Here is a 15,674-nt window from a genome sequence, read left to right as displayed (position 1 = left end):
AAGTATCGAATCATTGAATAATAGATATTGTACAGTACCAATAATACGTATCGAATCATTGAATAATTGATATTGTAAAGTATCAATTATAAGTGTCAAAGCATTGAATAATATATTGTACAGTACCAATAATAAGTATCAAAGCATTGAATAATAGATATTGTACAGTACCAATAATAAGTATCAAATCATTGAATAATTGATATTGTAAAGTATCAATTATAAGTGTCAAAGCATTGAATAATATATATTGTACAGTACCAATAATAAGTATCAAAGCATTGAATAATGTATATTGTACAGTACCAATAATAAGTATCGAATCATTGAATAATAGATATTGTACAGTACCAATAATAAGTATTGAATCATTGAATAGATATTGTACAGTACCAATAATTAGTATCAAAGCATTGAATAATAGATATAGTACAGACCAATAGTAAGTATCAAAGCATTGAATAATTGATATTGTAAAGTATCAATTATAAGTGTCAAAGCATTGAATAATATATATTGTACAGTACCAATAATAAGTATCAAAGCATTGAATAATAGATATTGTACAGTACCAATAATAAGTATCAAATCATTGAATAATAGATATTGTACAGTACCAATAATTTGTATCAAAGCATTGAATAATAGATATTGTACAGTACCAATAATAAGTATCAAAGCATTGAATAATTGATATTGTACAGTCCCAATAATAAGTATCGAAGCATTGAATAATAGATATTGTACAGTACCAATAATAAGTATCAAAGCATTGAATCATAGATCTATATTGTACAGTACCAATAATAAGTATCAAGATTTGAATAACAGTTAGAAACAATTTCTACCTGATGCAGATACAAAATAGATACGTATGTTTGCATGACGTTTGCAAGCCGGCACTCTCCGAATGGACATGTATACAAACAGGAAGGCCTAACCTATAGAAACAGCACGTTTACATTCTCATATACCAGCGCATGCGTGTTACTGCACTAACTGTTGTCAGGCACACCATATACAGTATAGTGTGCTGGACTAGCTGGCCACTTAATTTACTGGATCCAAAATTTAATCTGAAATGTAGGTCTACATGGGTTGGGGATCTTGAAATGAACTGAGCAAAATTAAAAAAGCTGCCTTTGACGATTCCACTACTTCTGCAAGTTAGGTCCTTACGTTTAGGCTTAATTAGGCCTAGCTACAGTAGGACTAGGCCCCTACACAACAGTACAAAGTTCTGGCTTCATGCCTCCTATCATATCATGTCCCTGTTTCATGTCCCTGTTTCGTCAAGTTGCCTTGGGACCCTCGACGTGCCTGGGCTCATACACGATACGTAAAGCAGTTGGATTTATATCTCTGCCAAAATTGGTAAATTAGTCATGTCGGGGTACGGGTAACAGCTATATGCTTGACTTGTATCGACAAGACGTTGTGAATGACATGTGATTTCCAGGTGGTTAGTGCCATGTAATAACATACATGTCTAATTGCTTCTAAGCTTGCCGAAAACGTATGAAGCTGGGTGAGATACTTGTCTTTCTACTGAATATGCATATCATAATACATAATTTGTGATGCACAAATGTTTGTGAAAATTAATTTGTGCTATTATAGCAATAATGTATATTCTGGAAATATTAGATATTTGTCAGAAAAGTATGCAACGAATGTGGGCTGACAGTTCAAAGTTAACAGACTAACTAGTCAATATACATAATTTTATGCGTTGCAAGAATACATTAGAAGTGAATGTATTTGAATGATAGCAATCTGGTTAAAATTTCATTCAATTCCTCCATGTCTATTTCAAGATATCAATAGCTGAAGTTGTCAAAATTTAATTGTAGCAGGAGTGAAATTTGAATGGCAAAAGGTGCAATGTCATATATGAGAAAAAGGTCAAACTAATGTTCTATTTTTCACTGCTTTTTTGACCTTGGATTGGATTGGGTTCAAACTTTACAACAGGGAAGATAGGAGGCGGGGTTATTACAAAATCCTATTTGAATGTCTTTTTTAGACCATATTTCAAGTGTTTAAGAAAAATGGATGCTTATTTTATGATATAACACTTCGTTCACATTTGGTACAGAACATAAAAATGTACAGTATATATCTCAAAAATGCATGTATGGGAAAATGGAAGCATAAAACTGAACAGGATGCTGCAGACTTCCTTTTTCGAATTTTGTCGTTGACTACCGAGATATTACCCGAAGAGGCCAAAACAAATTGATGGATGCCATAGTGACTATAATGTATGACTCTGCTGTCAGTAAGAAATTAACTTTCAAGTTAATTTATTTTAAGAATGTAAATTGGCAACAGATGTTTGAGTATAGTTAGCATGGCAATTGAACTCTCTGATATAATCTACAAAATACTTACCCAGAGAAGCAACGTTTTCTCCCAATGGCATTACAGACATTATAATCGTGTCACAATTAATGAGGTAACCATGTATTCCTGGTCATTATGCCAACTATGTTACAACTGTGTTGAGGTACAGTATATTACACTATATATCCCTTTAATTAACTACCCACCCCTGTGTATTTATCCCTGCTACTGTTGTTCACACCTGCTACCCTAGCTCATTCATGCGCCCCTTATCCTCATGTATACCCCAATTATCTATTATGTAAAAATTTTATCTAATAATTCTAAGTCACAGTACACTAAGTAAAAGATGATATACTACAAGAACATTTAGAGCTGATGCTATTTGTAATTGTTTGACTTGAACTTTCCATTTCCTTGAAGATGTCAGGTGTATTAGCTGGGGACCACAGGAGTTCCTCCCCCTTGGTTATGGAGACCTGTTCCTGGCCAGAGGATCTCAGAAACAACAAACAGGGATCATTTGACCCTTTGGATGGACCAGAAGAAAACTTCAATGCCCAATTGGATAATCTAGACAAACAGGTTTGTATTAAAGTAAACTTGAGTACTTTTCCTATATCTTCTGCTAAAATTGTTTGTCTTTTATACAACAGTTACTCTTGCTGATTGACTTCCTCGTTCTGTATTAGTGTAGGCCTGTACATGTGGGTCATGGGAGTATGTATGTATGTATGTACGTATTTTAGATCCTCCTGCATGCAGGGACTCGCAAAGAAGCCTCATTGGCTTATCAAAGCTGCAAGCTGACCGAAGTCAGTCTCTTAGATTCATATTTAACATCCATGATTATGAATTGTCAACAACTCTGTAACTGGACGACATACATCAATCTTGGAGTGACTTCATAGCACATAATAAGTGCATTGGAGATGTTCACCTTCAATAAATGTGACTGCCTATAAATTATATGATTCTGATAGATATCATTAATTCTTTGTTGGTATGTCATGATTCTCCCTCTTACCATGATAACTAAGCTAGATACATTATCTTATAGACCCTCAAGTTAATACATTGAAAGCAATGCATCTTGGGATATCTTTGTATCTTCCTGTTAACTATTTTTGACTGTATGCAAAATGCTAGTTGCAACCTAGATAGTAAAATCAGTTATGTAGTATATATATATGTACTCAAACATGATAATAACCAAACTTAAGACTTAAACAACAAGTAAAGGACAGGAAATTATTCTGTTCTGGCAACAAGATATATTTGAAAAGGAGGAAGTACTACATCCTGAATTGAATCTGCACAGCTGAAATTAACTGTTAACATGTGAGTCTGTTAATGACCTAAATGAATATTGAAGTTTAATTGTACGTTAACATGAATCAGTATATCAGCACTGATCTGGTACCCCTTTGAGTTCACCATCCAAATTTCTAATTTCTCAAAATATCATGGCAGTAAAGTATCAGCAGAAAATAGACCTATGGATCGGTCACCACTAATATACATAGACAAAGACACAAGCACAAACATATTGTTTGTTAGTTGGATGTGCTATCATTAGTTGTAGTCACACAGCGCAAGCTTAAAGATTGTCTTTTCCATCCCTTATTTGGGTACCAACTGATTTTGTTTACTTCAGCTATTGATCAATAGCACCAGACTGTGTGTTTACCTTCCCTGGTTAAAGCACCTAGATTCCCCATCTATCCCTCTTATTAATACACAGGGATAATGGTCTCAGATCAGTATTGGCCCATATTAGTCTAATAAGTAGATATCGATAAAAACTATTAAGTTAAGCACTTTCAAGATTTTAAGGTAAATAATTTAATCAAGCAAGTCAATCCAAGTACCCATTGGTATTAGAAACTGTTGATGCATGTGTTTCCTCAGTGACATGTTACTTGATCAAGACATTCATGTTGAGATGGACATTACATGCAGCATGTAACTAGCCTACAGAGGTTCAGCTGATAGATGATTATGTGTTGGTCTTTATACTACCAAACATAGCACTTTAATTGGGCCCAGACATTCACTTTAAATGCATGGTAACATTCATAACACGTAATGTTCAGGTTTGTGCGTGGTAAGATATGTGTGCATGAGTGGTAAGATGTGTGGTAAGGTGTGTACGTGGTTAGATATATCTGTCAGCAATGATGATGGTGATGTGTGTCAGGTATATGTAAGCAGAGTTTATTACTGTTGGTGGGAGGGCCGGTGAAAGATTTAGCTTGTCACCTGACCTGGATGAGCTACTGTTTAGTCTGGATAGAACATTGGGAGGATATGTTAGATCTGTTTCTCCTTGATGGGAAATATAAATCATCGCTTTTCTGATGGAAGAGGCTCTAATTTAGTTTGGGATGTCAGCAAGGCTCAACTGTTGAGACTATAATGGCAGTTTTAATGAATGCATTCATTGGAATTCTGCCAGGTAGATCGGAGGGATTCAGTTATAAGCAGTGGAGGACTGCATGGCCACACAGGCATTTGGGCAATGCCCGATGGGCCGGTGGGCTGGGAAGCCTGGTAAAATTTACAGCCCATTTTCACAGTGCGGGCTGTGTAGAAATATATATTTTAACTGTGGGAATCAGTCATGTAAAGACTGTCCTCGATATCTGCTGCTACAAGGTGCTCCTCAAGTTGAACCTTTTCACCGATGCTTACAAGAGCATTGAGCTTGCTTACAAGCTGCTGGTAACGCTACATGTGTCACAAGTGGCATGTGAACGTTCTTTCTCTGCCTTGAAGAGATTCAAAAACCGTTTGAAGAAGTACAATGACACAAGAACATCTTGAGGCGTTATGATGTAATAATAATAATAATAACAGAGATTTATAATGCGCACATATCCACCCTACAGGGTGCTCAAGGCGCAACATGGAAAAAAGTCAAATAGAACTACTGGAAAGCTTCACGCATAAGGTGAGTTTTAAGGTGTTTCTTGAAAGCTGCAATACTGGTGCATGACTTCAGTTCATATGGTAAAGTGTTCCAAAGGCGTGGGGCGGCAACCCTAAAAGACCTGTCACCCCACAAATGTTTAGACCTGTGTTCCTGGAGGTTAAGCGTGCTGCTTGAACGAAGATTCCGTGATGGAGAGTACAATTGGAGTAATTCTGAAACATACATAGGAGCCATGTTATTAAGTGATTTAAAAACAATGAGTAGAATTTTGTAGATAGTCCTATAAGAAATAGGTAGCCAGTGTAGATCTCGTAGTATAGGTGTTATATAAGACGATTTTCTTGACAAAGTTACAACTCTAGCTGCAGTATTCTGAAGACGTTGAAGTCGGGAGAGCTGAGATTGTGGTAAACCAAAGAGTAAGGCATTTCCATTATCCAGACGAGAAGTGATAAATGAATGAACGATTTGTTCAGCAGCAACACGATTTAAGTACTTTCGAATCATACCAATGTTCCGAATGTATGTGGAAAAAAGGATCTTGGCCAAACTTGACACTAAAAATATCATTGATGGTGTGGCTGCCAGAAGCAGCGAACTGCGTAGGCTCCTACTCTCGTAGACATGACATGGGCTTGTTTTATTGAACATATATTTTAGTGCATTTTATTTAGTTTTTTTCAATTTTTACAAGCATGTTGTCACAAAATGCTTGAAAAACTAATTAAAATCCAGTCTGAAACATATAATTTTGCGTATTATTTTTACGTTTTTAACTTTCCTCAGTTTAATCAAGTGTTGCTAACTGGAAATTATTTTTTGGGTCTTTTTTAAAGGATTATTGTAACCTACAAAATTGAGAAATATAGCACCATTTTGCATCTAGGCATTCCTTAACTTCAAAAAAATCTCAATGGGGAGGGGGACACCCTCTCCCCTTAGACCCCTCCCCCAGGACGGCGATTACTAATAAGTAACATATCAATGAATAATGGGTGGTCTAGGTGAAAAATGCCAGGGCCGGTTTTAAGAACCAGTCCGCCCCTGGTTATAAGCCATACATGTAATTCATTATCATGATATAATTTTGTATGCTTAAATGACCTCACTCCAACCCACCCTCCCCCCCCCCCCTCATATTTGCCCATAGTATTCCACTTAAGTTTAAAGTACCTATAAAATCAATGCGTGCCTTGAGTCAACTTGAGTGGTTATGGAATGGGAAGGCAGGGCAATGAACAGCTCTTTCTCCTACTGTGAAATACTGAGAAATCTGAGAGGTTCATTACTGTGGTAATTAAACATCTCCTAATTACCATCAACCTGAACTCTTCTCTCCTAATGAGGTATGTCATTTCCTTTTGGATTTGTTTAGGAAGCTTACCTTTACCAATGATCTCATGAATAGTTCCTCTCTGCTAACTGGGCACTCACAGCTGCTGACCCACATACAGTATTACAATGCAGAGCCAAGTTGAAATATCTAAAGCTCACTGATACTTGCAACTGAAAGGATATCATTATTAAAATGATATTACTTCAAATGTGATCATTTTAGTCCTAAACACTTGTTCACCTGTGAATTAAGTGGTACTTTGCCCAAGGACTGAACATTACAAGTTAGCGATATGTGTGTCTGCTATGAATGTAATTATGTATGCCAGCCTAGCTGGCTTGGCTAATTGTTGATATTGTTTTAAAATATTAACCGACTTTCTTGAAGTGTTAAACATCAACTGTAACACAATAACAGTCAACTGATGTTGTGCTCTTTACTTAGGTATGAGTCTAATAAATTGTACACACAACTAGCTACTTTTACTAAGGCACTTTGCAATATATTAAATATCATCTCACTGGAATGTTGTGCACACAGAAATACTTGTTTCAATCATGAACATGAGACCTTTCTAGTTTTATGTTTATATTAATATTCCTGATTTATGTAAATTATAGCAAATTGTAGTCAAAAGGAATAAAAGGGGGCAAAAGTGTTCCAAAGGTGATAAACAGTTACAATTACTTTCAGACTTAAGCAAAAAAATTAACATCATATGAACTACCTGAATATACTTTATACATAATTAAGAGTTTTTTTCAAACAAATCTAAATTTACTGAAACTTCAAGTAGTCATATGGAATTAAGCATGTGACAACAACAATAACTCAAGTCTGACCAAGTCTTCTGTGTAGAGAGTCTGACTGTGCTTTTATGCTATTAAAGTGTCTTCAAGATAAGAGCAAGTCTTAAACTTTGTTATGAACTATGTAATATTTTCATCTAGCTTTAACTTTTTTGTTGTTGCTGCAGGGCTGGACAAACTGTTTGGGGGCAGTAGCATGACCAGCAGTTCTCCTTGTATTGATATTATGGACAAACAATATCTTTTCAACAGCCTCTGATTAAGTTCTGACTGCATTTGAGAAGCTGATATGTTTGACAAATCTATATGCAATAAATTCAATTCCAAAGGTTACAATTGTATTCAACATTTTATCCAATAATATTGAAAATGTGTAACTTTGTCTCAGCCTCTTTAAATAGAAACTGACAAAGCAAGTTATGAAATAGAAAACATAACTATTGAATACTGTAAATTGTAGGAGCATAGCATCCCACTAGTGGTCACAGTGTCCCACTAGTAATCATAAGATCCCACTACTGAGCACAGTGTCCCACCTGTGACTTTGATGTTCTATAATAATGTAATTAGTGACTGCAGCATACCAACAGTGGCCATAATGTTCCATCAGCAGTCACAGTGTCCCACATGTGACCATAATGTTCCATGGGGGATCATACTGTCCCACCAGTGAATACAATGTCCCATCAGTGACTCTAGTGTTCCACCAGTTATCACATTGTCCCACCAGTGACCAAAGTGTTCCACCTCTGGTCACACTGTCCCACCAGTAAGCACAGCGTCCTGAGTGACTATAGTATCTCACCAGTGAAGAAGTGTCCTACCTGTTACCTTAAATATACACACCAGTAACCACAATACTCTACCACTGACTGGAATGTCCCACCAGTGATTATTATCCCATTGGGGATCACAATCCCCCAGGGACCAGTGTTCCTGGACCAGTGGTTATAGTATCCCACTTGTGAAGAACATATGTGAAGTTAGTGCCATAGAGTATTTTAACAGACCTCCAATTTGGTCATATGTGCATTGAGTGGCTTATAGCTCTATGTAACTAAACCTAACCTAAGATGGAAGGAAGCATTGCTACCATAGAGGGCAGTAAGATACTTATATCATGATGTCAAATGGAAGGAAGCACTGCTACATGCATAGAGGTAGGATGATTGAATGTTAAATTTTAACAAATAATTCATATCTATTGATTATGCTTGCTGCCCTCCTATTTACTGATTCCTTCAGCATGAAGAAGAAGGTGAATTTATATTTAGAAACTTAGACAGAGCAAGCATATATGTGTTGAAATTAAAATATACACTGATGAAACAATGGAATCAGGAATAATACTGCCAGTGAGACTGGGGTTGGCTAGGGATGGTGGAAGAAATAGGGGGGGAGGGGAGGGGAGGCCGCTGTAGGTTAGCTGCCATTACGCCAGGTCTACGTAAAAATAAATTGTTGACTGCACTTTCTGTGGCTTTTTGTGATTTTTTTAAAATTCCAGATGTTAACCTCAACTGCCCAGTCCACGAATTGATGTAGATTGTCTTGTGTTGTAACTTATGGAAACAGGAAGTGCATCATTGAGCCAAATCTAGCAAAATTAATTTTCCTGTCTGGTGCAAACGGATTCATAATATTGGGGTGGTTGGAATATTTAAGGAAAGAATAAGGGATGGATTGTAAATGCAGCTGCTTATGTTTCATAGCGAAACTCAGATCAAACAATAAGCCAATCTCATTCACGTCACTAGACCAATTTGCTATACAGACATGACTGCAACATTGGGTTGTTTGAGATGCTGATGGTGCAATCAGCTGGCACTTCATCTTGGTTGAGTATTAGCTACAGTTTAGAGATGTTAGCTTCCCCCAGAGAGACTAGTTATTACCCTTCACAGAAACTGACAAATTATAATCAATGGTCATGTTATATAACAAGTATTACATGGCATTGTTATTGTTCCATATTTCTTTTGCCTATGACATGATATGGCACAATTAGAGACAATGATTTTAATTTTTTAATTCATAATGAAAATTGAAGCTTGAACATGGAAATGGAAATGTTTGTAATAACTGCGGGTATAGTTTTGCATCGTATCAGTTAACATACAAAGCTGAGCATGTAGAACAGTCCATATACTGTACTATGTATTGCATACTGTATGTACTGTATACTGAGTACCATCCAAGTGAGTTCTTCCTGTTTAGAATTGACTGTACGGCCTACACTCTCCTCATGAATTACCCTGCACCGGAATTCCAATTGTCCTCATTCATTTGAAAATTGCACTGGTGATACCTCCATCGAAATATGTGACGGAAGTGCAAATCAATATTGGCACATAAACTAAACCTAAGAAAGTTATAAGGTGATTCCAGAGCTTTATGCAGCAAAAGCTGACAAACTGCCCAACCTCTTAGCTTTGCTTGTCTTGATATAGCCAAAGTTGGCTGAGATCGAGAGCTCCTCCAGTGTATTACATACCAGTTGACTTATTCTCTGCTCTATAACTCACTAATACAAGAAATCACTTACACTCTGCTCAATATCTCACTTATACTCTGCACAATAACTCACTTATACTCTGCTTAATATCTCACTTATACTCTGCTCAATAAATCACGTATACTCTGCACAATAACTAACTTTATACTCTCCTCAATATCTCACTTATACTCTGCACAATAAATCACTTAAATGCTCTGCTCAATAACTCACTTTATACTCTGCTCAATAACTCACTTATGCTCTGCTCAATAACTAACTTTATACTCTGCTCAATAACTAACTTATACTCTGCACAATAAATCATTTAAATGCTCGAGCTGCTCAATAACTCACTTTATACTCTGCTCAATAACTCACTTATGCTCTGCTCAATAACTAACTTTATACTCTGCTCAATAACTCACTTATACTCTGCACAATATCTCACTTTATACTCTGCTCAATAACTCACTTTATACTCTGCTCAATAAATCAAATACTATTCTCAATAACCCACTTATACTCTACTCAATAACTCACATATACCCTTATATTTACTTCGTTACACTATTTATTAGTGTTCATTAGTATTTATTAGTGAGTGTGTTCTTTGACCATAGCTTGTTATTGTTACTAGTATGTGAACATTAGATGATGATCTAATTACTAGGGTATGTATTAGTGAATGTGTTCTTTGACTAAGATAGCTTCTTATTTGTTACTAGTATGTGAACATTAGATGATGATCTAATTACTAGGGTATGTATTAGTGAATGTGTTCTTTGACCATAGCTTGTTATTGTTAATAGTACGTGAACATTAGATGATGATCTAATTACTAGGGTATTTATTAGTGAATGTTTCCTTTGACCAAGATAGCTTGTTATGGTTACTAGTATGTGAACATTAGATGATGATCTAATTACTAGGGTATTTTTTAGTGAATGTTTCCTTTGTTTCCTGGTGGATGTCAACCGTATACATGGCAGGAAGTTCATGTGACATATTTTAATGACAGTCTTATAATGAACAGCCCTTCATGGAAATGATTCTGTTGTTAAACTGACATTTATTTGTTAGAAATCAAGAGTAAAGTAGTCAAGTTTTTCTAAGATTTAGGTTTACTTATTGGTTGACCATGGCATGTCAGACCCATTTAAATAGAGACTTGAACTGCACTGAAGGATATGACAGTGTTGCCCCTGACAGGGATCAGCGTTCAAGAATTAGAAATAACGGATATAGTCATTAATCTATAACATCCTTGCAAGAATCTTTTATCTAAGATGTTTGGACATTTTGAGACTTCACTTTTAGATATGTTTTTATCCACAAGAGTACTTTTGTTAAAAGGACATGAGTTGTCTATGGAGTTTAATATCAGTTTCTCATGAGTTCTTGTCAAAATAGGAAATGCTGCCTGCAGGCAGCGATGACTGGCTCTCTTGTGAAGAAATTAGCAGAAAGATTGGTCTTGGTCGGTGGTGTTGTTCAAATACCTATCTGGAATGTTCAAGCACAAATGTTTGACATAAAGTTAAATCTTCAACACTTGTTTGATGTATAATATTACTAACACTACCAGTGAGCATGGATGTGACAACAACAAAAAAACTCATTCAGCTGTATTATTCATTGGATAACTTGAGCAGTCTTTCTGAGAGGAACAAAGTTAATTTTCTGAATAACTTCAGAGGATCTTATATTCATAATAATCTGGAGATTAAACTTAACTAATGGAATATAATTTCCTTCATTTGCCAAGGCATTGAGATAACTCTGAATTTAACAGGAATATTAAACTAATGGAAACGTGCATAATATCAACATTGATATATATGACAACAATAGAGAACATTATAATAATGCGGGACACACTTCAAAGGGTTTTGTTTACACTACAATGGATCTTGTTTGTTAATTATGCAAGGGGCAAGCTCTTCTGTTTGGAGTTGCATCATGACTGTAATACAGTACTGTGAAATTCCTGCTTGCTAGTTTCATCAGTAGATTCGACACTTCAGTTTCAATCCATGTCAAATTGACCAAACAAATGACTTTAGTGGAAGTCAAATTTAATATTTTAATTAAATTTGAATAACATGTTAGTTTCCACAAGAAATGTTTGTGTGCAATTCATGCTGATGAATTTCAACATCAACTTGGTTTTTGTTTTAAACTCAGTTTTAATGCAGAACCACTGAATGCATGACGTTACTCTGTGTTTTTTTAATTTCTATTATTAATATTTTATGACTTTTGCGTTGAGTATTGTCTCTGATGAGTTTATATTAAGTTCGTTGTTCTTCATCGAGTAGCCTTCCATTGTTGATGTTCATGTAATTTACCATACCATTCAATATCCCTCTGTGAAAATAGTTTGACAGTCTAAGAAAAAATGGCTTCCTTGAAGAAATGGAGTTCGCTGAGAGGTGAGAAAGATAGACGAATGTTTAAGTTTGGTACAGCTGGATCTCTTGGGTCATCGAATCCGTCAAACTCTTTAGATAGTCTCATTTCCAACGTATTTGAAGGTATCGATTTTTCAAAATTGCTGGATACAAGATGTCCTAGCAAACAAAATTCAGTAGAAGATATTTTTGCTCTCAGCATAACACCTAGAAAAGTGTCCATTAATAGGCCAGTGGTTGACAATATAGAAGCCAAGCTTCAGGGAAGTGATGGAGACATTGATTTAAAGAAACAGATTGTCAGGGAAGACTTGAAATCAAATGATGAAGAAGTGGCTGAGAAAGATGCCCTGAGAGAAGATGAAAACAGAGCTGGAATTGAAAAGGATGACAGACGAAGAAGAGTCAAAAGAGCTAGAAGTTTTAAAACGAAGATGCAAAGATTTTTTCATCTGGAGAAAGGTCTGACAAGAAGAGGAGTCTGGAACAGGAAAAGCCTTCCAGACAGGCTAGCACAACATTCTCCATCCCACAAGATGGAAGATGATGGCCAGAAATATGATGACGAGAAAATGTCAAAGAAGCCAGAAAAGTCACCCGACTGTCATAGCTACAAACCGATTCCTGAAGGCAGAGAAGGTAATGGCTTTAGTGCAATAATCATAAAAAACAGAAATATAGTAGCTGACTGCTCACTTAGTGGAGTGAGTGACTTGGAGATATCTGAAGGTGATGACATTCCGAAAAAACCTGAAAAATCTCCTGTTCCTCTTTCGTCGGAAGGAATGGACAATGTGGAAGAAGAAGAAGGTGAAAAGCTTGTCATGTTCGCAAATCCACCTAAAGAGTTTGCTGATGTGAGCAGTAACTCTGCTGCACATACTGACAAATATACTGTTGGGAACTTGATTCAACGTCAAACCAAGCAAAGGTCAAAGGTAACCTCAGTGAATAACCACTTGAAGAGCTGTCCTGACCTCAGTGTGCCAGAGAATGTCACAGATGAAACATGTTTTCGTCATGATGCTCTCATTAATCGACAAACTTCTAAACCAGGAGAGATACCTGACAGTTGTTTCTACAACATCCCTCAACCTGACATTTATCAAGAACATCAATTTTGCCAATCCTTAGAGCTTTCTGCAAAGGTCGACAGCTCCGACCGATTGTCTGATCTCGCTGATTCAGGCATCAGTCATGACAAAGAACTGAATGTTCAAACAAATGTTACAAAGAAAGACAGAACCAAGAGAAGTCTAATGAGTTATAAAAGGAAAACAGTTCCCAACCAAGAAAAAGCCATTATTGCAGCACTGGAAAAATTTGAAGATATTAAACAGGTAAAGCAGCTAAACTGAGTTATTTATCACTGAGAGATGACACAAAGGTGATTTTAATATTGGAAGATATAAAACTAGATAAATAGCTATCAAGGGTTACCAGGTAAGGAATTTTAAACTCAATTTAGTCCAATTAAATCGGCATAACATTGACTCAAATTCTGGCTGGGTCACACCAAGGCTCTAAAAGTAGAAGTACAGTAGTTGCCTCCTTCCTTGATACTCAGCTATTTGAAGGAGAAACTTATTGTATTGGACATGTTGTTGTATTTGGTATGTTGACTGGTAACTAATTGGATTGGACATGTTGTTGTATTTGGTATGTTGACTGGCAACTCATTATATTGGACATGTTATGTTGACTGGCAGCTCATTGTATTGGCAGATTATATTTGGTATGTTGACTGGCAACTCATTGTATTGGACATGTTGTTGTATTTGGTATGTTGACTGGCAACTCATTGGATTGGACATGTTGTTGTGTTTGGTATGTATAATCCCCAGGGATTTAAAGGGATTGAAGACTCACACACAAAGAAATGTCTGTTGCTTATATCTGACCTAGATCGAACAAGGTATCACGTTTCATTACTGTCTGCCGTTTGTAGCGACCAAAAGAAAATTCACTTGCAGTCAACGGAAAGCTAACTTTTGTCAGAGGGCAGCACGCGGTTTGAGGCGAGTCTTCAATGCCCTTAAGAGAATGAGTGGTAAAGAGCACAGAAATGACTTGCATAAATTAGCACAATGTATAAAAGAGTCACAACTGCTAATATGTTTCTTATGTAACTACTGCACTGTGACATTTTGATACCAACTTCTTTGGAAAGATGCAGCAATAATGCATTGGTGCTGTGGAATAACCAGCCGTGAAGGGAGAAACTCCCACTTTTGAAAGTGGGCAGGACTTTATGTTCACGCTTTCCCACAGCTATTTTTTACTAGTGATGTATTCCAGTGCATCGCAGGATCAATTCAGCTGGATCCATTGAATTGACAGAAACTGATATAAAAACACTCTGGTTATTACTGGGAGATTTGATTGGCAAAATGGCTATTGTAGTAAGATGAGTTCATGCAAAGGTTTAGTTTGAGTTGAAATATGGTTTTTGAAATGCAAACACCTTTTAATACCTTTTATATAAAAAGAAGTTCTTGTTTTTTATTGGCATTTTTTTTTAACTGTGGTTTTGTAGTTCTGAAGTCACTTACAACACATATCCTGACATGATACATTTATGAGTGATTCTATGGGACAAGTGCTATTTATGTTACTAAATTTATTCATTATTTAATCCCTTTCAGGTTGGAGAAAGGGTTGTTTCAGTTTAATGTGGTATATGTTTGCAATACTCAAGCTGTTGAAGGGGTGGGGGAGGAGGTGGGTGAGATTTGATCAAATTTTTGATTATGAAGTCTTTCATATAGTCTTTTGTTTCTATGCAACTATTTGGATGAGAGTTCAGAAAGTAGGGAGCCATTAGCCAATAGAAGTACAGGACAGCTCATAGGTCAGAGTAATAATGGTGTATTAACTGTGATATAACCTGATTCCATTGGCATACTGTCAACATATTATGCGCTTGACTTCTTTCAAGTTTATTTTTAGATTTGGCACATTTCCATGATGGAATTACATACCTGTTTAATTTGTTCTATACACTGACTTCAAATGGCTGTAAATAACAGTAGTTCATATGGTAATAGCATACAACCCATTGCCTTAATATTAAAACATCCTTTCCCTTTTCATGAAAATAAGTTTGGCCTCTTCATTTCTCACGTTTTCTTTGCCTTGCTTGTCAGTATTCATAAAGCAATCACCCAGAGTAACATAAGCACTGACACTATAACAATTAGTGTCAATTATAAATTGTAAGCCTAACGACAGTGACCTTGATGGCAAGTGAAGGGACCTTTGGAGCAATGGGTCGGAAAACTCTGTGATAGTAAATTATTTAAGTTATTATAATACTATCTCCAAATTGTTCAGTTGACCT

The 15,674-nt window shown here is 36.1% G+C and overlaps 1 protein-coding gene across 5 annotated transcripts in view; it reads left to right on the top strand.

The window, feature by feature from the left end:
- LOC139961141 (uncharacterized) overlaps positions 1 to 15,674 on the top strand; it is a 58,267-nt gene that overhangs the window by 3,509 nt on the left and 39,084 nt on the right. For 3 of the 5 annotated variants that reach the window (XR_011790729.1, XR_011790728.1, XM_071960060.1), the window contains exon 1: positions 12,184 to 13,674. Coding sequence is in view for 3 of the 5 variants with exons in the window: in XM_071960060.1 (XP_071816161.1) it covers positions 12,322 to 13,674 (1,353 nt within the window). In the remaining 2 variants the exon portion in view is untranslated. Of the gene's footprint in view, positions 1 to 2,769; positions 2,932 to 12,183; positions 13,675 to 15,674 lie in introns of those variants that run through there. The other 2 variants (XM_071960062.1, XM_071960061.1) reach the window with 1 other exon arrangement.

This window comes from Apostichopus japonicus, chromosome 20, assembly GCF_037975245.1.
Source record: "Apostichopus japonicus isolate 1M-3 chromosome 20, ASM3797524v1, whole genome shotgun sequence".
NCBI lineage: Eukaryota > Metazoa > Echinodermata > Holothuroidea > Aspidochirotida > Stichopodidae > Apostichopus > Apostichopus japonicus.
The sequence above is the reverse complement of the archived record's forward strand: the minus strand, read 5'-3'. Positions and strand labels throughout refer to the sequence as shown.